At 30.7% G+C, this 27,685-nt stretch overlaps 4 protein-coding genes, 1 long non-coding RNA gene and 1 other non-coding gene across 17 annotated transcripts in view; 2 read left to right on the top strand and 4 right to left on the bottom strand.

Annotated features, from left to right (window-relative positions):
• The window catches only part of LOC143149426 (uncharacterized), an 87,007-nt gene extending 71,564 nt beyond the window's left edge, over positions 1 to 15,443 (top strand). For all 3 annotated transcript variants that reach the window (XM_076316762.1, XM_076316761.1, XM_076316763.1), the window contains exons 12-18: positions 4,386 to 4,540; positions 6,198 to 6,385; positions 8,136 to 8,238; positions 8,338 to 8,499; positions 10,164 to 10,396; positions 12,427 to 12,638; positions 13,222 to 15,443. In XM_076316762.1, coding sequence (XP_076172877.1) covers positions 4,386 to 4,540; positions 6,198 to 6,385; positions 8,136 to 8,238; positions 8,338 to 8,499; positions 10,164 to 10,396; positions 12,427 to 12,638; positions 13,222 to 13,376 — 1,208 coding nt within the window. In that variant the 3' untranslated portion in view covers positions 13,377 to 15,443. The remainder of the gene's footprint in view (positions 1 to 4,385; positions 4,541 to 6,197; positions 6,386 to 8,135; positions 8,239 to 8,337; positions 8,500 to 10,163; positions 10,397 to 12,426; positions 12,639 to 13,221) is intronic.
• Positions 1 to 21,256, bottom strand: part of LOC143149429 (leucine-rich melanocyte differentiation-associated protein) — a 53,457-nt gene extending 32,201 nt beyond the window's left edge. For 5 of the 6 annotated variants that reach the window (XR_012992777.1, XR_012992776.1, XR_012992774.1 and 2 more), the window contains exons 1-4: positions 21,100 to 21,256; positions 20,771 to 20,998; positions 17,886 to 18,264; positions 15,603 to 15,772 (exon numbers count right to left, since the gene is read on the bottom strand). Coding sequence is in view for 1 of the 6 variants with exons in the window: in XM_076316768.1 (XP_076172883.1) it covers positions 15,693 to 15,772; positions 17,886 to 18,264; positions 20,771 to 20,998; positions 21,100 to 21,159 (747 nt within the window). In the remaining 5 variants the exon portion in view is untranslated. Of the gene's footprint in view, positions 1 to 14,637; positions 15,773 to 17,885; positions 18,265 to 20,770; positions 20,999 to 21,099 lie in introns of those variants that run through there. The other variant, XM_076316768.1, reaches the window with a different exon arrangement.
• LOC143149430 (uncharacterized) lies at positions 27 to 4,662 on the bottom strand. 4 transcript variants are annotated; one of them, XR_012992780.1, is made up of 3 exons: positions 4,040 to 4,662; positions 653 to 1,131; positions 27 to 454 (listed from the first exon to the last, which is right to left on the bottom strand). It is a non-coding gene; the product is annotated as an uncharacterized LOC143149430 (long non-coding RNA). The 4 variants fall into 4 exon arrangements; XR_012992779.1 differs by having other exon boundaries at positions 27 to 1,131; XR_012992782.1 differs by lacking the exons at positions 27 to 454; positions 653 to 1,131 and adding an exon at positions 2,341 to 2,525.
• A 27-nt stretch (positions 21,257 to 21,283) lies between the features above and the next one.
• Positions 21,284 to 21,355, top strand: Trnap-agg (transfer RNA proline (anticodon AGG)). Its single transcript has one exon. It is a non-coding gene; the product is annotated as a tRNA-Pro (tRNA).
• A 623-nt stretch (positions 21,356 to 21,978) lies between these two features.
• Positions 21,979 to 23,550, bottom strand: LOC143149428 (non-homologous end-joining factor 1). The gene is made up of 4 exons (XM_076316766.1): positions 23,144 to 23,550; positions 22,679 to 22,997; positions 22,446 to 22,602; positions 21,979 to 22,373 (listed from the first exon to the last, which is right to left on the bottom strand). Exons 1-4 carry the CDS (start codon positions 23,327 to 23,329, stop codon positions 22,106 to 22,108), a joined length of 930 nt encoding a protein of 309 aa, XP_076172881.1. The 5' UTR covers positions 23,330 to 23,550; the 3' UTR covers positions 21,979 to 22,105.
• A 239-nt stretch (positions 23,551 to 23,789) lies between these two features.
• On the bottom strand, positions 23,790 to 26,418 carry LOC143149427 (uncharacterized). Of its 2 annotated transcripts, none has more exons than XM_076316765.1 (6): positions 26,084 to 26,418; positions 25,656 to 25,815; positions 25,106 to 25,355; positions 24,637 to 24,814; positions 24,125 to 24,510; positions 23,790 to 23,947 (listed from the first exon to the last, which is right to left on the bottom strand). In XM_076316765.1, exons 2-6 carry the CDS (start codon positions 25,784 to 25,786, stop codon positions 23,822 to 23,824), a joined length of 1,071 nt encoding a protein of 356 aa, XP_076172880.1. In that variant the 5' UTR covers positions 25,787 to 25,815; positions 26,084 to 26,418; the 3' UTR covers positions 23,790 to 23,821. The 2 variants fall into 2 exon arrangements, with proteins under 2 accessions (XP_076172880.1, XP_076172879.1); XM_076316764.1 differs by having other exon boundaries at positions 25,656 to 25,936; positions 26,084 to 26,416.
• Between the last annotated feature and the right edge of the window lie 1,267 nt (positions 26,419 to 27,685).

The following is a 27,685-nucleotide window of genomic DNA, read 5'->3' as shown; positions in this document are numbered from 1 at the left end:
AAAATATTTCGACTAAATTTCCTTTCGATATATCAAAAATCCACGATCCTGGAACATTTCAATTTGGAAAGTTCAGATGTCGATCATTCTTAACAGAACTATTTAGTCCTCGTTACAACGCAGAATGATCGAACGATCTGTTATATGATTCAGGGTTGTACGTAAAAGCGTGAAACAACCGTCAAGTTTCCTAAAGGAGTTCATGATAAAATTTCTCTTGGAAACTCATCGTCTTATATCGATGCCTAGTTGAAAATGACGTTCCAATGTCAATTAAGCAGAACTCTGTAAAACTTTCGCCCACGTATGTGGCTCGTGTATGCCACGTTCCAAGTACGGTATTTATCCAACCATGTGGGTCTTTGTTCGTGTACACGTGGTACCACTCACCGATGTATGCATGTACCGTGGATTCGCTTGAATAGCACGAGTTACCTTTTCCAGCCACTTCGCTCTACGGGGAATTACAGAATTGGAAAACTGAATAGTACGTGGTTTTCATTGCAGTGCACGCATTAATTCGCGACGAATACGCTTCAATCCACAGCTTTAATAACTTAATTAGTCCGTACGGTACTTGCTTGATAATGCGGCTGAAATGTTTGTGTCATTTAAAGCGTGTAAACACAGCCTACCAGAAAGAAGTAATTACGTTACTACGAATAGAAGAGAGTTGGTTCTCAGATCATAATTTCTTCTGCATTGTATGCTGTAGAATTAGCCTAAGAATCAGTAGAAAACTGATAAATATTAATATCAGTTGCGGATTAAATGTCATCCGTGTTAATTACTGTCAGTTTCTGTATTCACTTCGTTTGCTCCGCGCGATTTCTAACTTAGGCTTCTAAATCGTGTGATCTGCAATGCGGTCTTTTAAAGTACAAGTGGATCGAGTCAAATTAATTTTCACATCGCTTTTTCTTCGACTTTATCTCAGTTTCAATGAAGAAAGAAGAGTTTTCTCGAACTCGTAGTTCTTTAATAATGGCAGAATGATTTCTAATATACCTAAATAAGTGGCAAATGTGAAGCATAAAACATACGAGTTACGAAAGGCATCTTTCTCGCGTGAAGTTCCTACAACCATTCACCTTGGCACACATTTCTCGCACTTGCTCATAGAAATTGCATCTGAAATATAAATACGATACTAAAAATCTCTGTAATTCTTTGAATGGTTACACATTCTTGTATTTCGTCGGGATTACTCTTATTCTAATATTATCGAAGTGAAATAATGTATAAACATTTGATGGAATACGTAACGAAGGCGTTCAACGTTATTATATAATAGTGAGATTTACGATACATTATGCCTGATATAATTCGTGTAATAAAAGTAGTAATATTATTTTACTGACAGATTGTATCGTATTTTATAATAATTATATTTTAATGATAACATCCTCCGAATCTGAATAAGACAAATCTTTGAAAATTGTTAATAATAAGAAAGTAATTAATATAGTACAATATATTACGTAAAATATCTGCTGTATAAGTAAATGATAGAATAGCAAATACAATTGTCAGTAATAATAATCGAATTAAAAAGCATTCGTAGAAAACACATTACGTATAATGCTTCTCGATGTTTCTTAAAAGTAAAATGATTTTGATTTTTTGGTACAATGAGCACCAGTGCTGAAAACGATCATATTTCATCGTTTCAGGCAATATGAATTATCCTCCTTAGGCATATAACGATAAAATAATAATATAATATATATAAACTAAGGAAAACCAAAAGATATTATACAATAGACAGAAACTCTTCAATAGTATTATGATGTAGTTAATCGAATTAAAAATATAAATTAGTTAAATTATTATTGCACCTACAAAGAGATAATATTATATTATCTCGAAATGAAAACAAATCAATGTCGAGTATGTGATATATTCTTGAAAAATACAGAAAAGAAAAATGTTCTTCACCTATTGTGAATTGTTACCTTTCTTTTTCTAACAATTACTGCTAATTCTTACATTTTAGCGAAAAATACTAAATTTAGATTTGTCCGAAAATGTTACATCATTCTAGAATTACGAATGATAAAATAAGTATTAACGTACGAATTGTCATCTTTTAACACTGTCGCCTCCCATTGTATTTAACTTTCATTGTGGTAAAGATGCAAACAAAACTATTTAAAATACGAATATTCTTCGTGTTTTACGTTTAAAATCGAAAATTTCTTTAAAAATTACTTAAAATGTCTAAAATCTTCCTGTATGTATTTTTTATATTTTATCTAAGAAAAAAGTGGACAACCTACTAAGTATTACTACAGTTACTGAAACGATGAAGTAAATATATCAAATTAGAGTCACGGAAATGTTAAAATCTGTTAATAAAGAGTTATTAGTAGGTGAAGCTTATAAAATGAACGCACAGTGCACATTCTTTAATTGCAACGATGCTTCGCACAAATTTTTCGAAGAATCTTCGGGCTTCTTGCATTTCAGGTATTTCATTGTTTCGAAGTTATAGAATGACGAAGTTAAAGATACCAGAGTTCTTCCTAAAAATTTCATTCGAGATATACTATGAACAATAAATGTTTACTCTTACTATTAATCGCTTAAAGAAACATTTTCACTAAAAGTTACGTTCAATTCTACCAAACTGTGATTTACAACTATAAAATCATGCTTTATAAAATCATGCTTTATTAAATATTTGTACTAAAGATTATATTTTCGATAGTCAATCGAATTAACGTTTTTTCTGTAACGTAATTTTTTCGTCGATAAACCTTATTTTTGGCGCAGTTATAATGCGAAATTAAACAATCGATAAACTCGATGTATTTTTAACACAGAATACTTAAGCGTAGCTGCAATATCATCCCTTATCATAGTTTCGTGGCGACGGAACCTTGAACGTGAAAGTCCACGCATTACTCGTGCCGGAAGATAGAAAGCAAAAAACAACTTTATCGTTGTTCTCGTTCCCCCCGGTCGATTATCAGAAACGACCATGGAGCAAACGAACTTGTCAGTATTACGAACGTTTCGCCTCGATTTGCATCCTCTCAGCAGTGCCCATGCTCGCGTCTCGATGAAGGGTTAATCGCCGGTGAAAAACTTAAAGAGAGTGTTTGATAAACTTCTCGCAGAGAATGCGTTCTGTTTACGCGTGGTTTCGATTCTTTTTGTAAACAAACTAAAGTAAACCCGTGCAACGATTTTTGATTTCACGAAGAACTGTAGCAAATTTTCAACAACAAACTGTACACGACTTTCGACGTGTGCAATCGTTCCTAGACCAAACAGGAAAAATGGCGCGACACTTGACTTTTCCCTGGTTGCCAGGTTATCGTTGCAGTTCCTGCTGCTTTAAAACGCAAACTCAAGACGACTTATCCGGCGCAAAAGTATTGCGAAACGACGAATCACCAAACGAAACGTTCGACGAGCCGAAAATTAAAGAGTACATAGAACTGAAGCGTACAAGATCCAACGACTCGCTAATCAAAAATGAAAAGGTTGACAGTAACGTAAGAATAGACGACTGGAAGAAATACAAAGATCCAAACGAATTGGAGAGAAGTATACTGTCGATGAGTAGCGATAGCTCTTTGTCGAGTATCGCTATTAGCGACATCAAATCTACGGACGCCAGCTTCCCGGTGGTTTCCAAGGTGGACAAAGGAAATAAAAATAATGCGAAAGAGCAACCTGAAAGAGACTGGGAATCGTCCTCCCTCTCCGAGGCGTTTCTCAAATGTCGGATTAAAAATAAATCACAACGGACGTGGTCATCCTCCGCTTCGGAGGTGCGGAATGTTGTATTCCCCAAACGTGGAATAAAACAAATAAAAGCAAATTCAAGAAACGGTGCCCAGAATGGAACAAGTCAGTCGACTAACGCTTTATCCCTAGGGAGTAATATACAATAATTTCATTAATAGATTAATAGTATTATATATTAAGTTTATGGGTTAGAAAGACGTTAATACGTGATAGATAAATAGAGCTTCAACAATATTCTAACAATTTTCTTCGCTAGAAAATAAAATTGTGTATACTTTACATCTGAACCAATGAAGTAGGTAGATTAAATTGTCACTAGTATCTTTTTCCAATTTTTCCAATTTCGTTTCTTTTTTCACGAAGGCACAAAACACTGTACCATTTTTCACTTTCATTGTATACAGTATACCGTCGAGATAACTTATATTTTTAATTCCCAGTCTTAGATCCATGATTAAGTAAGACAAATGTATAATTTTGTGCTCCAACAATGCAAAGATAGAATTTGTAGGCACGTGGATCGTTTCATAAACACAACACGAAATTCGAGACCTTATTTTAAGAAAATCTCCAACGAATAATATGTCAGATTATCTTATTTGATTTTCTCGATGTTAACATTCCAGATGACGGAAGTAGTTTGTCAGAAGCGTGTAGCACTCCGATCATTGGCGCAGGATCAAGAACAGGCTCAAGTCACACGGTAATCGACGTTGATGACATGGAGCCTGGATTACACTCTGGACATCTTGCAACACGAGCATCTTTATCCAGTCTTGGAGTATGTATTAGCACATTTTCAACGGACACAATATATCGTAATAACAACAGAAAAACAAATGTCAATGCGATTGGAGGAAAAATCGATTTGGTTGACAGACGACAGCTACCACACTTTGCATTACTCTTATTATCCCCAGACAACTCGAATATAGTGTATTATTATCATTGGGTTTCGTTCTATCTAACTGTCAGAATCTAGTATCCCCCACTTAACTAAACAAAGGCGGAAAAACGATTCTGTTCCAGGAAACGATTTTATCTTACTCTAAGACTTATAGAACGCGTGACCCTTGATTTATCAGCCAGAGTGAGTTACCCATTAACTGGTAAAAATTAAAATTTTATATTTTTCATGATACCTTTTTGAAAGTATTATCAATGGGGTGGTGGGATTTTTTCATTGAAAATGAGTCCAAACACAACTTCATTCGGTCTAATTTACGCTGTGGTCTAGCTTCGAGTGACGGTGTCGCGATTATTTGTGCGCTAAAGATTTATAAATAAATATACCGTAACGAAATCGTATTTGCACTCATTTCCTTTAAAAAGGTCTTATCAGTCGATTGGTAATACTTCGACAAAGATAAAATGAAATGAAAATTATAAGAATTTTAGTTTTTAGTAATGAATAAAATTTAATTTGATGTGCCTACCTTGTCATTCTCGCTTACAATCTGAAACAGTCTATACATAACGTAGAACGCATAAAAACAAAGAAAAATAAACTACGAAAATTTGAATCGGGATTAAATCAATAGAAATTTAGACATTAATGAGTAAATCACATTAATGAGGACATTCGTTATGTTCTAATCAAACCCAACAAATTTCAATGAACTAAATGCAAGGACCACCATCCTTTTTAAATAAAAACTTTTTAAACTTAACCAATCCGTATATCCCATAGCATCATACGTATTTCCAAATATCTCTGAAATTATTTGCATTTTAAATGAATGTCAGTTTATATAATAACAGAATTCAATCGTATTAAGTCATAATTTTCACCCTTCGAGCTTGTCTTTCCACAAAAGTCTTATTTCTATATATAAAGTATAGATATATCTGTTAAATTTTCTTGTAACATGCAGCAGTCATCAATTTTCCCTCAGGATTTGACGAAGAAGGTCTGTTTCTTTCTTAAGCTAGAATTTGTATACGCTAGAATTCTTGCACTTTAAAATTTGTTTACGCTGGAATTTTGTTACGCTTAAACGTGAAAAGTTCTTAATCATTTTGAGCTTTGAAAAAAGACGAAATAAAGAATTTCAATATTAAGAACAAAATTTTAATATTCAACTAATCGATCTAAACACCGCTTTTGTAAATAATCTGAACATATTTAACAGAGGCCCTAATTAACAGTGTTACATTCCCAATTAACATTTTCGCTATCGAATTAATCTATAATAGGAAAGTTAAATTTACAATTTATTTAGTAATAATGATACTTATAAATATATAAGAAAATGAAATAAAAATTCTACATGTTCTTTAACTTGAGCATGTAGAATAATGTTGTTGAGGTACGTGTATACTCTAGCTCAAGAATTAAAAAGCTAAAGTAACACACTGAAAACCACAACAAATAGCTACTGATAAAATAATATATATAATGTACTTATGTATGCATGTATTTACTGCCAATTTTTTAGGCACGTTCAGATTCAATGGCGTCGGTTTATAGCGGTGCTGGAGAGGGACGGTGCTGTCGCTCGGTTGTCGTTACAGGGGAAGTCGAATTCGCCTTACAATACGATTACAAGCATCTAACATTCGAGGTGCACGTAACAAAATGCAAGAATCTTGCACCGGTTGACGTTAAACGCAAACGTTCCGATCCGTAAGTAATGAATAATTAATAAGAAACAATTTACCGGACTAATATTACCGATCGCATGTATCTTTAAAATGACTAATCGTTGTATTACTTCACTAATAGTTATTGCCCGTTTGTAGGACCAATCTACACGTTAGTACACCTCTTTCTTAAACATACATATTAAACAGTCTCTTTTTATTTTTATCAAAACACTCTTTAACCATTCACACTTTAGTTCACTATCGATAAACTATTTTCTTTGATGAAATTCGTAACGAATTAAAATTTTGGCTATTAAATTGTGGCATAAATAAAAATTCCGTTAACTCTCTGGTACAACTTGACAAGAATTGTAATTAGCATTTAATATCATTAGGACTTTCCAATGGTGTCAATCGCATCCGAGAAATATCTGTTCTTATTTATCGGCCTTCACGATAGAATAATAAACGATTAGGGATTTACAACTACCTTAATTAAGATTCACAGAACTTACGAAAAGAGATTACAGCAGTGAGACCGTTAATTTCAATCAATCTTTTATTAATAAATATAGAATAAAAATTTAGTTAACAGAAGAAATACATCTCGATTATTTGATTAAACAGTAGTATAAATGACCATTTGAATAAATGAGCAGGTACAGCAATAGTTTACATCTTTTTATTATAATTTTCTTTAATTTGAAAAGCATTGTTTTAACAGTTAATTACTATTTTCCATTGTTGCGAAAAAGGGATTCTTATTGATACTAAATTCTTAGAAATGGTAATTCTATTTATTGTTAGTTTAATTTATGACAATATAAAGTAATCTTTCGCTGTACCTTACGTATCGTACGTCAATTTTTAATATTTTAAATAGTAAGTACTCATTAAGATAATTTAAAACCAAATACTGCACTAATGAAGAAAAAAAAAACAATATTACAAAAGACACATTGATTCAGAGACTCAAACTCATTAACTATCAATTTCCTTGATACCTACACAAAATAATCAAAATGAGTTTTCCAGTTTTTTAAAGTTAAATTTGTCGATACCGTAACAGCATAAATACTCATTCTTGATTCTTTGTTTCCGGCTGAGTCCGTCAAAAATGTGGCGATTGAAATTTGCGACCCGACTACCGTAACCTCGGCTTGTATTAATGTTGTCTCAAATTTGCAAACATATTAAAAATATGACAAAAAAAATATACAGTAGAATCTCGATAATTGCAGGAAAACGGGGATAAAAATTTATAGAATGATCAAGGTAAACAATTCGGTAAGAGGGAGTCCCGAGTATAGTTTTCTCTTTGAGTTGTCACAACGTTACCCCCTCCATTTCGTCGAACTGCTCGTACCCAGTAAGTGTCGCTCTCATGGTTTTTCACTCGCTTTCACTGTTTCTCACCTCAACACTAGTGGATACAGAGTCAAATGAGCCCTGGAGATAGCAGCGATTAGATTTCATCTACTTCCGAATTGTTTCAACTCGGTTTCTAACTTGTGATAACTCGAAGAAGAAACGGTATATTTTCATCACCAGTGGTTGTTACTATTTAGTTTATTCCTTCCACCTTAAGCTTCGCTTACTACTAAACGAACATCGTTTACACTTATCAATAGAACTGACAAGGTTTTCCGATGAAACCATCGAGATTGTATTTATCGAGATTCTACTATAATTCATACATAAATAATATCCAAGTAAAATACGTACGTGTTGCTATTATTGAAACTGTCCTGTACAGAAATCATCCGTTCTGACATAAAATCTTCCACTAGGTACGTGAAGGTATACCTATTGCCGGACAAATCGAAGAGCGGCAAACGAAAAACGAAAGTGAAGAAACACACGTTGAATCCTGAATTTAACGAAACGTTAAAGGTAAACTCTCACTATAATTTTTACTTAAACTTTCTGCCTGTTCCTCGTTGTCCTGCATGACAATTAGAGTTTCGATGGTTCGCCACGACGACATTTCAGTTCCATATGAGCCTGAGCGGCCTGGAAACCAGAACATTGTGGCTGACGGTTTGGCATTCAGACATGTTTGGACGCAACGATTTCCTCGGTGAGGTCCAAATGCCCTTGGAAAATAAAATCTTCGACGATCCCACGCCAAAATGGTACCCACTCCAGGAAAGAGTAAGTTTACTAATGCTAGTGGTTGCAGACGGGTCGCATTGAAATCACTGGCAATGCTCTCATCGAAACAGTTTCAACGATATCGAGTAAAACGAGTTCACCACAAACAAATTCATTGACTTGCATACGAGACGTTGTTCAAAGATAGGATGAGATTTCAGAAACGTGTACTGTTCATCGAAACAATCAAAAAAGACTTAATAAATAGATATAAAAATCATTTATTTCAGGATCGTGAAATATTTGTGTCTACGGAATAACTTATCGGTAATCACAAAGTTAGCCCAAAAAAGACAAAGTCAGAACGCATATTATCTAAGAGTTGCTTCATCAAGTGTGGATAAAAATGTTTTTTAAGTCCAAAGCAAATGATTGTTGAATGTATATTTGGTAAGACTTTCATCTCCGTTTTAACAAGTAGTACGCATCCCTTAAGTTTAGTAATTATATTTCAAAGGATTATGTCTGCACGTATAACGTATTTACTGAATCTACACATTCGAACCACCATTTTGTTTACTTCATATGCCGGATAAATGATCGAATGTTCTATAAAAGGAGATGACCGCATATGTCAGTGAATCAACGCGCAGTCAGAGATGGTGATAGTAGAGTAATATGGATGAAATAATGTCGATAAAACAATTATTTTTCGTGGAGCATTTGCCAGTGATTTGAATATAACTGGTCGCAAAGAACAAATGAAAAAGATACCTATTGTAGATCGTGTGAAAAATAAGAGTACGCGAAAACGACTTGGGAGAAAGTAAGTCTGGATACGGTCTCGATTATTCTTTAGAAGAAAATTAGCCCTCTTTATTTATTTTTATTTACATTAATAATCCCAATCGATGTATTTCGAAGTAGGAAAACGATATTGCACGATCTGTTTCTCTCACTCCAATTACTTGCATTCAATTTTTGAGTATACACGAAAGATTCAAATTCGAGCAATAGCATGAACGAAGAAAATTATATGAAAAGAGTACTTTTTTCCTAGAAAGAAGTAATATTTCAACTACACTGTGTTGCAATTCAATTGCATGTGTAAGGAAAATGAAAATTATTTTACGAGATCTCCTATATTGTCTATAATTTATTAACGTTACGTAATACAAATTATCTGTTAAATGGCAGACATAAATTCTATACTGTGACTACTATTTAATGAAAAATCAATTTTTTCTATCAATTCTAATATTATGTATTATGAAGTAAAATATTATATTTGAATAAATTATTTATTAAATAGCTGTTACAAAATTTACATATATTGGCTACTATGTAATAAAAAACAAAATCTTCCATCAAGATCACTATTTTTCAATTCTCTTCTCATTTTACGTAATACATTTTTCAAACGAATTACATAAATTAAGTTGATTAAAAAAACTTTCTACCTCTGCACAATATTCCTCACAAATTATTTATTCCGATGAACTTATAAAAAAATTGTTTTCTGTGACATGTTGAACGACAGGCTGAAAAATGTTCCATTTCTTTGAGGATGTTGTTTGATAGAAACGATTGTTCTTTATAGAAAGATATAGAAGGTCTCAAATAATTTAAATAATTAAAAAAGTTGAGTATACGTGCTGGTAAGTCTGACGTAAAGCATCTTCATATTTGCGGGGTAATTGTTACATTAAAATTATAAATTTTAGACAGAACCATTCGACGATCCTGTTGCATATAAGGGCGAGGTAATCGTCGGCTTAAAATTCGTACCACCAGATCCTACGCAACAAGAACGTGAACGAGAAATAGGATCAGATCGTGGTGCTTCTAAATCGAAGAAGAATTGGAGTCGCGGCGCGTTGCACGTGCTCGTAAAGGAAGCCAGAAACTTGCAAACTAGGGGAAAGAATTCAGGCACGTGTGATCCGTTTTGCAAAAGGTATTCTCTTTTAATACGATAAAATTTATTCCAAAGATATTCTAGCGTGCACGATGCGTGATATACGAAATAGATAACAGTGCGAAATTAAAGTCGAAGATCGACGCATCTAAGCTTTTCCGGCATTTCACTTGACAGCAGGATAAATAAAAATTTTTATCGCAATCTGAGGCCAATAACGACTCTAACAAGAGATAAACAAAAATTTTATTCGAATAAAAACACAATATTGAGATTTACACGGTTGAACAATTATATAAATAAATTTTTCTTCGTTTAACATAATAGGAGAATGCTAAAACCACTTAAGATATTTTATTTTACATTTCCTATTTAGTTCTAATTTATACACAAATTAATATTGAAAATTGTAGTTTGATCTTTGAAACAACTATTATGATATGTTAATCCTTTTAGCAAGAACAAATTAATGAGATAGAAGTCTTTATATAATATAGTATAAACGGCACGATGTAAGCAACCAGTTTCCTAAATCGTACATATCAATTTCCAAAACCATACCTCTTTTAAAAGCAGTACATTTGTGAAAGAAAATAATGGAAGATACGATTGACAAGAAATATTATTTTACGAATACATATTTTATCAATAACTAAACAGAATCAAAATATCTAACGCATAATAATAATGATTAAATGCCGTTTATTTATGTTAATATTAATATATTTTATGAATATAAAGTAGGAAAACAAAACATACGTTAATAATTACTAAACAATGTATTTATGTCATTGAACCCATAATACTAAATTTAAAGGACCTAACTTTAAAAAATTTGTGATATGATTTAGAAATCAAGATAACTTTAGAAAAACATCAATCTATATTTTATAATTATAAGCTTTTATTTTTATAATCTTTATAATAATTATGATGTGTGCACAAAATAAACGTAAAAAATATTCTATGGTAAATCTACTCCTACAAGTTTCATGAATATGGCCAAAACTTATATTAATCGTGCTTAATTTTTCTTAATGTATTTCACGTTACAGTGCATAAAACAAAATATCATGTGCCATTTTTTGCTCTATACTTTTCATTACAATTTTCATATTAAGTTATTTTCACACTAGGTAAAACTTGTATTAAATAATAACAAAAAAATTGAAGAGATACAATTTAAACTATGTATTAGGTAACAATGTCCTATACAATTTCATGCTATAATTCAAGTTTTAATATTTATTCAATGAGTAACGTAAAAAAAGTTGTTTACTTTTTATTTCTTATCTGAAATTTGTATCTAGAAAATAATTTTACCTACTTTTAGCTCGAACCTGTGATCGCCAGTTACGTGAATCAATTGGTCGCACTGAATAAACATGGACTGTCAGGGACGGGTGGGGGGGGGGGGGGGGGGGGAAGATGACGAGGATGATGATCCCGTTACTTGAGTTCAGTGTAAAAATTGGCACTTAAAAGCAGGACACCGTAAAATGATTTTAGGAGACGATTTTTGTTACTGCGAGTTTCTACTTTTAAATTCTAAAGAGTGCTGCATTATCTGTTTCCATAAAAGTTTATTCTTTCATTCATAATAATTCAAAGTATAAGAAATCAACGCAGGTATTATTTTATGAACTTTGGGTCGTTAATTATAATCTAGGCAAACCTCCTCAGAAGATATATGAAAATTGTCTCAAGATTATGACAATTTTGTTTTAATAATCTTTTCCTTACTAATCTTTGCGACGTGTGTTTTACCGCCTATTTATAGTACTGCGCAATAAATGCACTTCATTTCTTTTTTGACTTTTGCTAAGTGATTTACATTTTACATTACACTATAATTTTTGTCTCTTTTTTTCATTCCTTTTATTTCACGATGTCAATTTTGTTATCCAGTTTTCATTTTCTTCTGTTCCTCTTTATTATTCTTATCGTTGTTCTATTTCCCTTCTTGTTTCTTAATGTTTTTCCCATAGTTTTACAACAATCTCTAATATTAGTAATTGTTCAATATTTTTTAATATTTCTGGTTAATTCCTAACTTTTAACATTTTCAGTTACTTATTACCCGACAAGGGTCGTTCAGGGAAACAAAAGACTGGAGTGGTTCGCAGATCTGGTGGTTCGCCAATATGGGGCCACACTTTCATTTATAAAGACGTGAGTTTGCAAGAACTGGCAGAACGTGGACTGGAGCTAACTGTCTGGGACCACGATCGTATTGCCAGTAACGAATTTTTGGGCGGAGTACGATTTAACCTCGGCACAGGTACATATATTTCTACGGAAACCAAATTTCCTATGTTTATTTTCAATCATAATACTCTGATTATTATCATTTGAAAATTTACTCTTACAATTTCCTTTCTTATGATATTAATTTACAGGCCTTTAAGTCAATTCCTATTTGCTTCCATACGAAAAATTGAAAACGGTGATTAAATTTAAAATCATTATTCTTCTCGTTAAATGAGTCCTGAAACTCTCAATAAGCCGAGTGCAACACAAATATGATCAAAAAAGAAATGAAAAATGAGGTCAAATTTCTATAATTAACAATCTTGCAAAAATTCAAATCCAGTACTATATTTTCATATGAAAACAACTTTTGTATTTTCAATAGCTTGGACAACAATTGCGCGTTTAACTTAACGCTTAAACCGGACGTGCAATTAAATATCAGTATTGTAATCGTGCGGATACATTAATGAACTCAGATACGAAGCAGTTAACATTGAAGTCCTTATCTATCTTAGTAAATTCCAGTTCTCGTACCACTTTTTGTAAACAATGGTTTTCGATAACGTACACTCGAACGAATACCGTACAAGCAAACTGATTCAAATTTTCAGGAAAACACTATGGAAAGTCAGTGGACTGGATGGACGCTACCGGCCGCGAGCTCTCGCTTTGGCAGAGCATGCTCGAGAGGCCCAATTTCTGGGTAGAGGGTGCCGTGACTTTGAGGCCAAATTTGCACAATCACGGAAAGAACAGCAGTACTTAAAAAAAGAAAAAAAAAAAACCAGAAAAAAACAGAAAAAAACAGAAAAACAGAAAAGCGTCCCGGCGTGTCAGTGATTTCTTTCGTACTTAAGTGATACGTTTCATCGTGGACCTTGAGAGTCTCCGTCTGAACGAAGCTCGAAACGCTTCGAACTAGTTTAGCTTAAGTGTACATACGTGGCTGTATTAGTGCGCCACACAATGGATAGTATCGAAACGCGACTTTCAAAATGGAAATTAGTGCCTTTAGGAGCGATGTAGGTGCATTGTATCCTGTCCAGGGCACACTCTAAATTTTTAACGACTCTCTGCTGTCAACGCGGCACAGCAAACTGCCCCTAACCCCTTTGGAATTTCTATACCGAGGAATGTCCAAATAATCGGATACTTGATTCTTAAATTAATACTTATTTCACGTCGAGTTTAATTTGTACATGATCGTAACCGTTATAGTTCTATCGTAGCTTTTATTTTTTCGCGGAACCTATGTACGTCATTCCGTAGGTATCCTACTCGCAATCACGTTTTCGAATGTTCATATGAGATGTCACACGATACGTATTTTCCTTGACACGATTTTTCTTTATACATATATATATATACATATTTGTATTCATGTTGTTCTTTCATTCAGTTTGTTTGTCGCCTATGATTTTAGTTCTCTTTCCCTGGTGTCTATTCTTACGAAGGAAAAAAGGTCTTAATCGAACGGTCAATGAAACATCAATTAATGAAATTAGGCGCGCAAAATTTGTGCAATACGTCGATGAACGTCGCCCTTCTCGAATAAGTTTAACGATAGTACATTATCGTGACGCGAAATTTTTAATAGGCATCCGTCCAAACTACGAGGCAGGATGACTATTGCGTGATTTAAGATGCACGAACGTTCTTCGTGGACAAGTGTATTATTCACGAAGAGGGATGTTAAAGAGGTATTTGGTACTATGAGCCCGTTCCAAACGCATGCTTCTTAAAAAATGCTTGTCGATCGCGCAAGTGCCAAGCAATGTTTAAATACAAATTCTTTCCATTAATTGTATCGATGAAACTTAAGCGAAGATGATAAAGCTAGTATTAACATAGACAGACAAACCCAAGGAGAACAAGTCGCAACGTTTGGAACGCGGTATACATTGTAGACACTTGCCTTTCTTGGAGAGAAAGATGCTTCCAGTGTGTACGATACCCTGAACGATTTCTCGCGTTGAGCTTTGCCAGACCTATGGAACGGTGTATTTAAGGAATTAAATATTGACCGGTTTCCAGTATATATAAATATATTCATACAAATGTTATATTTATACAATTCGTGTAGGATTATACAATATGGTAAGCCCACGGGGCTTTGGATGAGCTGTTGTTCAGCGCCGAAATTCACGAGGGCAGCGTCGGTGTTACGTGTGACCAACTAAATAGCATTTGGCACATGAACACGGAACGCTGATACGCTCGGGAAACTTCCTTCTTGGAATTCCAGTATTCGAGCACTACTTATACTGTTGTTCGACGTGAATCGAAAATCTACCGTATACATACTTAATTAATTATACAACGTCGAGTCTCCGGTTATTGCATGTAGGCGTATAATATAATAGCATCGTGTACTTATCCGTAAGGTTCTTCCTAAATACAGGGTTCAACGATCGAAATTATAAACTGCCTTCGTCGTAAGTTTTTCAATAAAAGGTTCGAGCGATGCACAGCAGCATGGTGGAGTGCGTGTCGAATCGATTAGGGAGTTGCGAAACGTTGTACACAAGAGGGTTTCCGTTTCATGTGTTTTTAATGCGATTTGTCGAGAAACGAATTCGTTGCATGTTGAAAGTATCGTCGCGTGATTATATTGTGTACGTTAAGGACCAATAAAATTAAATTAATGATAAAGTCAATAATAGGAAAGAGCAACGTGATAAATTTAACGACACGCGCGTCTGTTTCCGTTCCGAGTCACCGCGTGACACCTGCACGTTCGATCGATCTGAACGGAATTGAATCAGACATCTATTTATATGTCACTCTTCGGTGTACATGATAATAAAAGTTTTATACGTTTATTCAGGCTGAATTGCGCTTTATTTGATACGAAATTAAACGTAGAAGTAGTAGCGATCGTATAGCAACAATTTGAACGAACGCGACACCGGATACGTAAATGAGATTTTCAATGTCGCGAAACTATCGAACGCGTAGGAATGATTTTGTGCATCGTTTTAATCGTACTTACTCTGCGAGCCTGGCTCCTGTCTTCATCATTCGTTAGAAAAGCATGGCCATAACTTTTATCCAAAGAAGCAAACACTTGCTCGGTCTGCATTCACAAGTCATTGTTCGAGATAAACCGATTTCCTTCAGAATTTTTACCGGAATATCGATATTTACATTTTCCAAAGGCTCCTAAATCAGAAAGGTAAATCGCATCGTGGGGACTATTCTTGAATGTTACATTAATATCAATAAAATAGTTCCTTCGTATATTCAAATAGAATTAATTCGATAAAAATATTTATTCTCTTATAATGAACACGGTAACATCTGGATAAGAGAACTAACAGCGATACCTATAAAATAAACGAGTAAGGAATTTCGGTGAAATTTAAAGTCGAATAATGATGACAGACCCAACATTTCATTCTAATTACCTATGCGAAGGAACGAAGTTAGAAATATCGAAGACGATTTAAATTTAACAACATTGAGAACATTAACAACAAGAACAACAATCTTTTATATGTTATATTTTTTTCAATGCTATTCACCGGTACTGAAAAATTAATATTCAGTAGAAATTACAAAACTAATATTAATGAATTTTAATAAACTAAAAATACTTCTTCTTTGTTTTGCTCCGTCACTACTTCTTTAACAAACCTGTGTTTGTTCAGAAATCAAATATTATCTACATCGTACATTTTAATTTTTCTTAAGAGTATTATCATCCCTATTAAAATTGGAAATCGTCAAATATCCTATAGATAAATTATATCTTAGGTGAAATACAGATTATAAAATGTGCCAATTATTATTAATTTCACAAATGATGAAAGTATTGGAGAAGGAAAGGAGTAAAATTGGTCGTTTCAATAAGGCAGAAATATTAGAACTTTTATTATAAAAAATTATAACAAATCTGTATCTTATAAAGACCACGAAATAACTTGGAGAAACAGTCAAAGGAATATTTCCAATTACAATAAAACATCGATAAATGGAACCTCGATACTTCCACGCGAACGAGTGCCAATAAGAAATCGAAAATTAGATAAGAAATTAAATATAAACCATAGGTAGTAATGTACCTTATTGGATTATATATCCCAATAATTGCATGAATCTAAAAAATTTCATTCGAAATAACGAAGAAAACACATCTCGATTTTGAGAAATTAAATAATCATAATTTAATAATATACACAAGTATTGTTAACGAAAGCTTTGAAGAATTTGAAAATCTAGTTTCTACTATTTAATATTGAAAATAATTCAAGAGCTACACGATATGGTAGTTTTGGTATATGCAAATCTGTTCTCTCAAAATATTTCTCCCGTGAGTATAATTTTTGTAGTGAATACAACGAATATAATGAATAACTCTTACACTTCGTTTATAAATAATAATGTATGTGTATACGTAAACCGAAGAAACGAAAAATAATAGCTTAACGAAAACATCGCTTTCTTCGCTTCTCCCTCCTTCCCATCATTTGTGAAATTATTAACAACTGACTTGCTTTTTAATCTATAAATCTCCTGGGATATACATTACTTCTTAATATAGTATTTAATTATACGTTCAGCATAAGAAAAACTAATTTCATTTAGTAAAAGAAAGTGTCACATCTTTGAATGTAACTATTATATATTTTTATTACAAATATTTATTTACATAAAAACTATAAAATTAGATATATTATTAACTCTTGAAAAAATATAATCAAACTCTTACTCTTTTATTGAACGTACGTATAACAAGCGGTAAAATATTGTACTTTAATGTAGTGTAGTGTACTCTATCTATGAGATAGTTGAAATTGCCATTTGTTGAATAACAATGTCCAATTTTCGAGAGACTATGTTGTCTTTACATTTAATATTAAATACAAATAAAAGAATGCATAGCTCTTACACTTTAATGGTTAACGATATATCTCAACGAGAACAAATTAGACTCACGATATTTAGATACTTGTAGAATAAACACAACATTAATAATTATAAAATATAACGATACAAATTTAATATCTAATCTAGTTCTCTAGATTTCTTTTTAATTTTCACGTTATGTTAAATTGGTAACCAATTTGTTAACAAAATATTGATTTCTGTCCTTATGCAATGTTTGGCAGATTTGTTTTAAACCAGTACCGATTTATTCAACTGACATGTTCCAAATGTTGCAATTATTCAACCTTTCAATTCTTTAAAAATGTCACCAAACCTGTTAATCCTCTGATTAAGAGGAAATCTTTAATATACGATGAAATGTATAGTATAACGTTAAAAATCGTACCTTTATGATCGAGAGGATCACGAATCGATGTTGGCAAAGGAGTATAGCGAATATTGAAGAATATATCGTCGAACTCGTCTATTGTGCTGGCGACAAATTTGGGTGATAATTCTGGCACCAGTTTCACAGTTCTCGAGTATTTTCCCCGACTTTCAGCATCTATTTTTTCTTGACGAGTGACTGAACGCGAATCGAGGAAACGAAGGCTCGAAGGTAATAAGTATATTGCGTAAAGCCTATAACGATTGTAATCCTCATCGTCTGTGGACGATGGATGGGTCAATTGATCAGGACATCCTGGATTACCCAACAGACTCACGTACACCACGCCTGGGCAACATTCTTGTATCCTTTTCAAAGCACCGTCTATGTCCGATATCTAAACAGTTCAGTAGTGAAATAAAATTAACATGACTTAAAAACGATAGTAAAAATCGTACGGACAAATTTTTGGACAAATTTAACGAAGGTTGTACAAATTCAAAAACGCCTAAAACCTCAAAATTAAACAAAAGTAACACTTACTATATTGAAATAGCATCGCTTGTAGTATAAATCGCATGAACAAAATGAGTTTAGCAAAGGTCAATGAACACCTAAAGCCAGGAAAATAACCATTAATAGTATTTATTGCAATTAAGTAGTATGATTTATAGTAGAAATTACAGTAGTAAAATGAGTTCAGCAGGTTATATTAAAAATCATGAAAATTTAAAAATGTTTGAGGCCACAAAATTAATCAGGACCTACATGTACATACAACGTACACATTTGGGATCTGAAAGTTCTTATTTAATTTGAAATTAGTACACCAAATACATTAACATGTAATTGATTGTTTATTGTCTCAGAATTTATAGAAAATGCATAATTTTCTGTCTATTTAGGTTCTAGAAATACCAGAGTTAGTTTTACTATATTATGGAGAAATTTGGTTTGTCCTAAGAGTATATTAAGTAAAAACCTTAATAAAATGCTGTTTTAATTATAGTTAAAATTTAAATTTAAAATAGAAACTACATGAATGTATTGCAACTTAAAACTTAAATCACAAAATTTTACTCAACAGTATTCTATTGATGAATGCAATACAACCAGAACTTGTGACAAATCAAGGTCTGTATCTTTGTGTACAATCGTGTTGTCCCTTCAATTATTTTCCACAATAAATATAACACTGCTTGATATACAACTATATTAAACAGTAATACAGTAACAGTAAACAATACATAAGCATTGTGACCAATACTGCCTGTATAATTTATTCCTACTTCAGAGTCTCTAAAAGATTCACAGCAACAATACAATTATTTCAGATTAGCAATAAACATATGAATTAATTTTTACACTTTTATTAGTTATGTTTAATTATCATACAAATATATTTATTTGGAAATTGCTTGATAAAAATCAATAAGTAATTCTCGATTTTAGTTGATAAAATCAGTAATCATTTTTAAAACATTCTGTTTAATGTACGTTTAGCATCGTATATCTTTGGCTTGAAATTTTAATCATCAAAAATTTGTTGAATGCAATAAATAACAAATATTGAATAATATTATAATAAAACTAGAGAATTATAATCCTTGATATTGTTTACAAAGAAAAAAAATACACCAAAATTTGAGCTCAAATATACAGAGTGCTCAAAAAGATCAGGATCAAACTTACACTATGTGTTTCTGAGGCCAGGTAAATGAAAAAAGATCCTATAAACTTATGCCCGAAAATTCTTTATTAAAAAGATATAAGCATTTAAAGATTTACTGCCAAAATTCGTCTTACAATTCATTGTATAGAATCATATACGTATTATACATCTTAATGATAACTACTGTTTACATTTCCTGACAAAATATCATGATATAAATTTTCGTTAATGTCTTTTGTAATTTCTAATTGTAATCTTTCATTTCTCTACAAAAAGAAATCACGCTTTAGTGAATATCCAAAGAAAACTTAAATAGAGAAGTCTCTACTTCATAATTGAGAATGAAGACAATTTAACGTAATAAATTGGTTTTACAAAAGGTAGAATATTTTGAGCAGACTTGTTCATCCATACTATCATTTGGTATTTTGAATTAAATTCATAGTAACAAAATTTAAATGCAATTCATGAGAAATTTATGTTTCAACAAGGCAATAGGCTACAGTACCATGCACAAATGTTTGTTTACTTAAATATTTATATTGATTTAAATAATTCAGATTAAAGAAAGGAAATCAAAGATATAATTTCCTTCTTTATTAATCAATATATACAATGAAATATCTTTTGACTGTGAGAGTAGTGTAAAAATGTTTATTAAATCTTAAAATGTTTTAAAAATTAGTAAAGATCCTCTAACACAATTATTTTAAACTTGTAGATTCTTGGAATAATTTTACCTGTTTAAACAGTTATACTACTAAGAATTTTAAGTTTTTGTAATAGAAATTCAAATTAATTTTTAAAATACATTAATATTTGCAGAATAAATACTTAGTGAGATTTGTGTTTTTTATCAATGTTTTGCCTTTAATAAAAACCTATTTCTTAATGAAATAAATTACTTCTATTTTTTTTTTTAAATTTCGATAAGCTATAATCAATATTTGTATTACTTTCTCCAGTTATGTACTACTTTGAAACTTATCGAATGTGTTCAGTATAGACATAACATGCAAATGTTTTTATCAATAACTATACTTCAATCTATGGAAATTCGATATATCATATTACAACGCACATGTATGTAAATAACTCACAATCCGCGATATACTGTAAGATTACTCATAAAGGATTTAATCTATTATTTTTACGGCGTGTGCACGCCACAGCTAATCTCTTTCTTATCACCGTTAATAGATTTCATAATAAAAGAAAAGAAAGAACAAACCTTATTGTTATTTAAACTGAGAGTGGTCAGCGTCGGTATTCGGGGCAATGTTTTAAGATCCCGAAGTTTATTATTATCAAGTATCAGCTCCTGCAGTCTTTGGAAGTATTTAACAGCAGTGATAGTGGTTAGTTCGTTGTAGGAAAGATCTAAGCCGGTGCAATCATTGCCGACGACACCCACCAATCCTCCGGGAATCTTTTCTGCGCGTTGACCCGTGTACCATGCCTAGGTCAATAAAAACGCGTGTAATACTCTGATCGTTCAAAGATTACAATTCCACCGAAAAACGTTTTAGATATACGTTAGTTAAAATAAACATCAATTACCCGGCCACATCGCACCGTTAACGCAGTTCTATTAAAGTCTTGTTCGCTTCGTTCCGCCATCTTTCGTGCACAACATCATACGATGAGAAATTATCATAAAATAATAAGAGTTGATAACTTTGGATCAGCGACAGTGTCACCATTGTGGAAGATGTCCCTAGTGAAACCAATAAGTAAGAACTGCGGCTCGTTGGTCTAGGGGTATGATTCACGCTTAGGGTGCGAGAGGTCCCGGGTTCAAATCCCGGACGAGCCCGTTGTTCTTTTATCCGATTCTTTTTTGTTTTTAACAATTCTTATAATAGATCAAAATGTCAAAAAGAATGATAATCGTTAAATAACGAAAGTTTATATCATATCTTCTTTTTTATTTTTTTTTAAATCATACATAAATAGAACAATTACTTTTTTAAAAATGTGTACATATTTTATGCTTCATATTCGAAAAAATTAAATTTTATTATGTACAATTTTCTTATATACAATAAAAGTTCTAGATAGTAGTATATTTACAACTGAAGTAATACTAAAAAAAAAAAATAAAGAGCTTATGAGTCTCAACCCATGTTCTATATAGTAAATAGTATTTTTAAATAAATCACAAATATGCTACATTCTTCATTATAGATATACTACTTTGTACAATAAAATACAGAATTCTCTATAAAATTATTCGAATTAAATATAATATTTATATCCATCTAATTTTGCTTTATTTTTTATTTTCTTATAAAACCAAATCATATAGCATATAATATAATATACACTAAAATATTTCTTTAATACCTCAGTATTTTCTATAAACAATATTTGAAGTATTTATTTATTAATCTGATCATTTCAAAATTTTGTATTTGAATTTTTGTATCAAGTTAAATATATTATACAAAAATGTATTTAAGTTTAAAATAGAAATAGTACCTTAAATAAAACCACTTTTACTTCCAATATTTTCATTGCATATTGCATAAAAATTATTGCTTTATATTCTACAATATATATCGTTCTACAATATAAAATCATTCAAACCTTTTTTTAATTTTTTAATTGGTTTATGCATCACACTTGTAGCTGTCAGTTTATTTTTAATTACTTTTTCATTGATAGTTTGTTTATTCTGATTCTTACACTTTGATTTTACAGTTTCTAATTTTCTTTGGATGCGAATGTCCATACTCGTAACTTCTTTAGACCCACTAGGTCTATTATTATCTTGACAAGGAATAATTATAGTCTGATTCATTTGCTCTAATTTATTATTTTTACTAATACCGCTGTAATAAAAAATATTCAAATTTTTATAAATTCTTTAACCTAAAACTTTGGTATCCTTTTGTCTTCAGTACCTTAAAGATTTTGTAGAAGATTCGCTACCATTACTTAAATTAAGTGCATTATAAAAATTCACCATTGCTTGGAATGCATTAGTACACTTAAAAATATTGGGAATAAAAATATTTGTTTTAAGATGATCTTCCTTAAAAGTCTCTGTTTCAATGTTCTCTGTATCAATTAAATAAATATTAGATTTTTATTAAAATAAAAAGTAGTAACTGTTCTTATATCACAGGAAACATACTTCTTATTAACTCAGCACCTTCTGCTTTATATTCAGCAATTTCCTCATCTTTTCTCTTTATTAAATCTAAAAGCACTTTGTGCTGGCGAATAATTTCCATTGATGATATACATAAAGGTTTAGTTATAGTTTCCCAAAAATCTTGATTTGTACCTTTTGATAAATACACAGCAAATTTCATTGAACCTCCTTCTACCTGAGCACGTAATTTTATTTGTTCAACCGAAGCTTCAACAATATATTTTGATATATTGTTTAAAATATTTGCCACAACTTCTTTATAATTAAAAGCGTTCACATCCAAAAGTGGATTTAATTTCTAAAATACAACAAATTATATATATAGAAATTTGTAGTTTTGTCATACGAATACAGATACATTGCAATTATAATCCTTGATTAGATAGTACTCCAAAATAAAGTATAATCCACATACGTTTAATAATATATTTTACAGTTTAGTACCTTGCATCTATCTAAAATAATTTCATTTGACAATGTTTCCATCCATATTTCAATGAGATTTGTCAAAATAACTTCAGCTGTATTACATCTCCATGTAACAGAAATCATGTAAACATCATTATTAATTTTAAAATCATTCCATACTATTCCTTGTTTGTATTGATCAGAAATTACACTTTCCGTCATATTTTTACTTCCGAAAACTTATTGATAAAAATTAACATGGATTTTGAGTAAAAAAAAATACTATAACATAACCTATTATATTGTTATAGCAAGCATTTTCTTTTACGAAACGTAATACATATGTATTTATCTTTGACTATATAGTTTTTGAAATTGATCAATGATTAATAATTATTATTACACAGTACATGTGTACAATATTGTATAATATACGTTTTTCGTATAAATAAAATTAAATACATCTTATACATCTACACAGCTGTTACTTGCAATTAATACCGAATGAAAATATCGATTTTGTTGCACATAAAACATACGTAGAGTAAATAGTTAATATAACAGAATTACTTAATTACAAGAAGAAAATGCTTTGAATAATATTACTTTAGAATATAAAATATTTATTACAAAGAGAAATAAACAAAATTTAATTAAAACGGTGTAAAGATATTTATGAAATATGAGTGAAACAAAAAACGAAAAATACAAAAACTATACACATTTCTTATTATGTTTTACAATTCGAACATTAACAGTATGAAACTCTGTATCAGGTACATTGTTACGCAAATTTGAATTGAAAAATTGATTCTGCACAATTTTTTCTTCTGTATTCATCTATAATTTAAAAAGATTATACTATAATTAAAATGTAAACTTAATCAAGCAAAACAAATATAACTTATTACATTTTGTAAAAAGTAATTCTCTACACTATATTACTATCTGTACAAATATACATACATAATTAACTTTAATAATTAATAGTAAATTCTAAATAATTACTAAACGTACCATTTCCCGTGATTTATCGAAACTGGTAGATAATACATTATTTTTAGATTGCTTTGATCTTGAAATTTCTTTCCAATTAGTATATATTGTTGGATTACATCTTTTTGAATGTTCCTTACGATTTTTATTGGCGTTACTTTTATGACTATTTTGATGTTTAGTCATATCGTCAAAATTTATTAATGTGGATTTCATATCATTTGAAGACTTTCTTGTCCTCATTGTTAAATAATTATAGATAAAAGAGGTGCTGTGTGATGATGACTTTAAAGTATTCGTTTCCACATTTTTTTCAGAGGATATTGTTTGAATTTCTTTTTCATGCTTCAATTTAAAATTTTCTTTACATACTGTCATTTGATCTTTATACATAATTCTGTTTTTTGCTACATGTGTGATTATACAAATATAAACACAATGAAATGTCATAAATTAATTTATAAATTGATAGATGAAAAAAATGGGTTTCTATTTGCTTCTTAAATTCATTATAAAATAATTGTGATAATTACAATTTTGATTACATAAGCCCTTTGAAACATATTTATCCTGGAGCAGTGTACTATCAGATTCCTTAACAATTTCTGTAGGGTTACATTGTGTTTCAGCATTACTGATAAGCCGTAACTTTAAGCAGAGGTTGCCTTTATTGTCTACATACTGAGATGCTATTGCATGTTTTGAAGATACCTACAGTATACAATAAAGTATATAAAGTGTACAAATGTAATAAAAAGGAATGTTGTAATTTAAGTTGATATTGTAAAAAACATTTTATAAAAACTCATATATTTGAAGTCTCTCAAAAATTAAATTAATAAATTAATAAAAATATCATATAGAGCAAACAAATATACAGAAATATTATTTCTATAAAAACAAATTTTTATATATGTAAAATATTTATATTATCATCAATGTAAATGTAGCTAAAGTAGTTATATGATTACAAAGTACAAAATTTAATTGGAAACGAAATACCAATTTTTTGATCATCTGAGTTTTTCTTTGATTTTTCTTTGATAAATTATTTAAAATATCTTTTGTATATGCAGTTATTTTACTAGTAATGTTAGATAAATCATTATATTCTCTTTTGAGCTGTTTAACTAGATAACTGTTTGCTTCTGGAATAGATATTTTAGGAACACTCTGATTCAGGAGCATGCACGATATGCCTACATCCTTTACCAAAACTGCATCTGGAAATTGGCCATCATTCTTACTACTCCTACAGAAAAAATTTATGTAGGAAATTATTATGTCATGTGTATAACTATTAACTATTATTATTATATAAATAGTAATAAAAACAAATTTTGTAAAACATAAAACATAAAATTGTAATAAATACATTTATTTAATATTATATATACAATAGTAAAAACAACAATATTTTGTCTCTATTTCTTTGTAATTTTAAGTTTATCTACTACTGTACTTTCTGTCTTATAGTTTCATAGAACAAATATTATTATACATAAAAATTAGTTTTATGGATTTAATATTGAAAGATAGTAATAATAATAACCTATAGTAAGGGAACTGGCAATTATCATGAATTGTAGAACTACTCATTTCATCAAATGCACTGTTTTCCATCAATAACATTTGTTCGTATTTACTTTTGTTCATGATATTAATATAATGTGATGCAGGCATCAAACCACTTGGATTAATGGTGTCTTTTTCTGACATTGTAGAAACAAAACTCTTAGAGTGATCACCAATAATGGCAGAACATTTCTTCACATGTGGTATGGTGTTAACTGATGCATCTCCTGCTTCCGGAGAAGCAACAAGGGCACCCATCTCAAAGCGATGATTGTTAAATTATCAAATAATTGTTAAATTATTCACAAAACATAAAAATTATAATATAGGAAAATATTGACACTAAAAGTTAACCAGATTGGAACATTATTAATAGGGGATATAATTAACCATTTTATAACTTACCGAAATTCTAAATCTTCTCTGCCCCATCACTGAGAAGCAGAGGCACGTTTGTACTTCTGGTTTATATCTCTGCCAAGTTTTAAAAACGTCCATTACATAACGAAACCTCAATGTTACCAATGAATTTTGAGATTTCAACACCTAAATAAGGTTACATTTAGGCCATTGATAATGTAAAACAAAATATAACTATATAGCTGTAGAATTTTTGGAAATAATTTAGTTGCTATATTCATACTGAATAGAAATTCAATCATGATTTCAAAATTAGAAACGTTTAGATATAGCATTTAGAATCTATTTTCTTCAAAATTATATTGATATATTAATTGTGAATTATATTTCACATATTAGTGGATGTATTTCGTAATCACATTAAGTACACACGCGCGCGTGCACGTGTACGTAGATGCATATATATGTATTATATATACGTTTGAGATATTCCTAAAATAATTAAAATTTTGATAAATAATAACAATATTTTCATTTGACACAATAGGTGTATGGAACATGTAGCGAAGCTTATATGCTTGAAGATACATAAATACACGCATATGAAAATTAAAATAGTACAAATATAATTGCATCTTCCAAATGTTAGTAGTATAATTATGTATGTTCAATATACAATGTGATACATCGAATTGCATTTTATTCACTATAAAAGTTATACTCTTTTCCCACACTCCTGATTTTGGTATTCAACCGTCAAACGGTTAACGCAGCTCGCATCTTTAGATACTGTTTTAGTTGATGTACTTCTTAGGCACATATACATTATGCATCTACATACATGTGTACATCCATGATGTATTTGAAACAATGTGTAACATATTGTATATACATATATGATATATTTTTCTATTAAAAGATATGCTGTTATATAAATTCAAATTGTATACAATTTTATATAAGTATTGTAAAGATTATTAAGGTATATAGTGCAACGTAAACAAAAAGTAAAATAGGTGTAAAACTTGATGAAACTGAATGAATCAAAATTTAACGTGTTTGACTTACTATATATCCAAATAATAATGAAATTTTTAAAAGAATACCATGGTAAACAAAAATGTGTAAAATATATAACAATACTGATATAATATAGTTTAAAAATATACAAGTGGCATCTTACATTCAATAATTTGCAATATATTGAATATATAATTAAGTTTTTAATTAAAATTTCAATTAGAAATAATATTTTAAATATATATGTGTACACCCCCCCCCCCTCCTCCCCCCCCACACACAAAATATATATTATTATGCATAAATGCGCGCGCGTGCGTGTGTGTATATAATGTAATGTGTATCCCCCCCCCCACACACACATTAATTATAAAATGTCTAAGATGCAGAAAGGTATTGTACGTATGTATAATGTGTACTTCCAAAACTTCTTATTATTAAGAAAGGTACAAGTAACGCTATAAGTGTAACAATTTCATTATTGTGCAATTGTGAGTTACAATAATTGTTAAATTATAATTTTGACTACAATTTAATTTAAATTGTTAAATGAAAATAATTCTTTAATTATTATTCTAAGAAGCACACATGGGATTTAAAAAAATCCTATTATATAATTCAAATTTT

This window comes from Ptiloglossa arizonensis, chromosome 7, assembly GCF_051014685.1.
Source record: "Ptiloglossa arizonensis isolate GNS036 chromosome 7, iyPtiAriz1_principal, whole genome shotgun sequence".
NCBI lineage: Eukaryota > Metazoa > Arthropoda > Insecta > Hymenoptera > Colletidae > Ptiloglossa > Ptiloglossa arizonensis.
The sequence above is the reverse complement of the archived record's forward strand: the minus strand, read 5'-3'. Positions and strand labels throughout refer to the sequence as shown.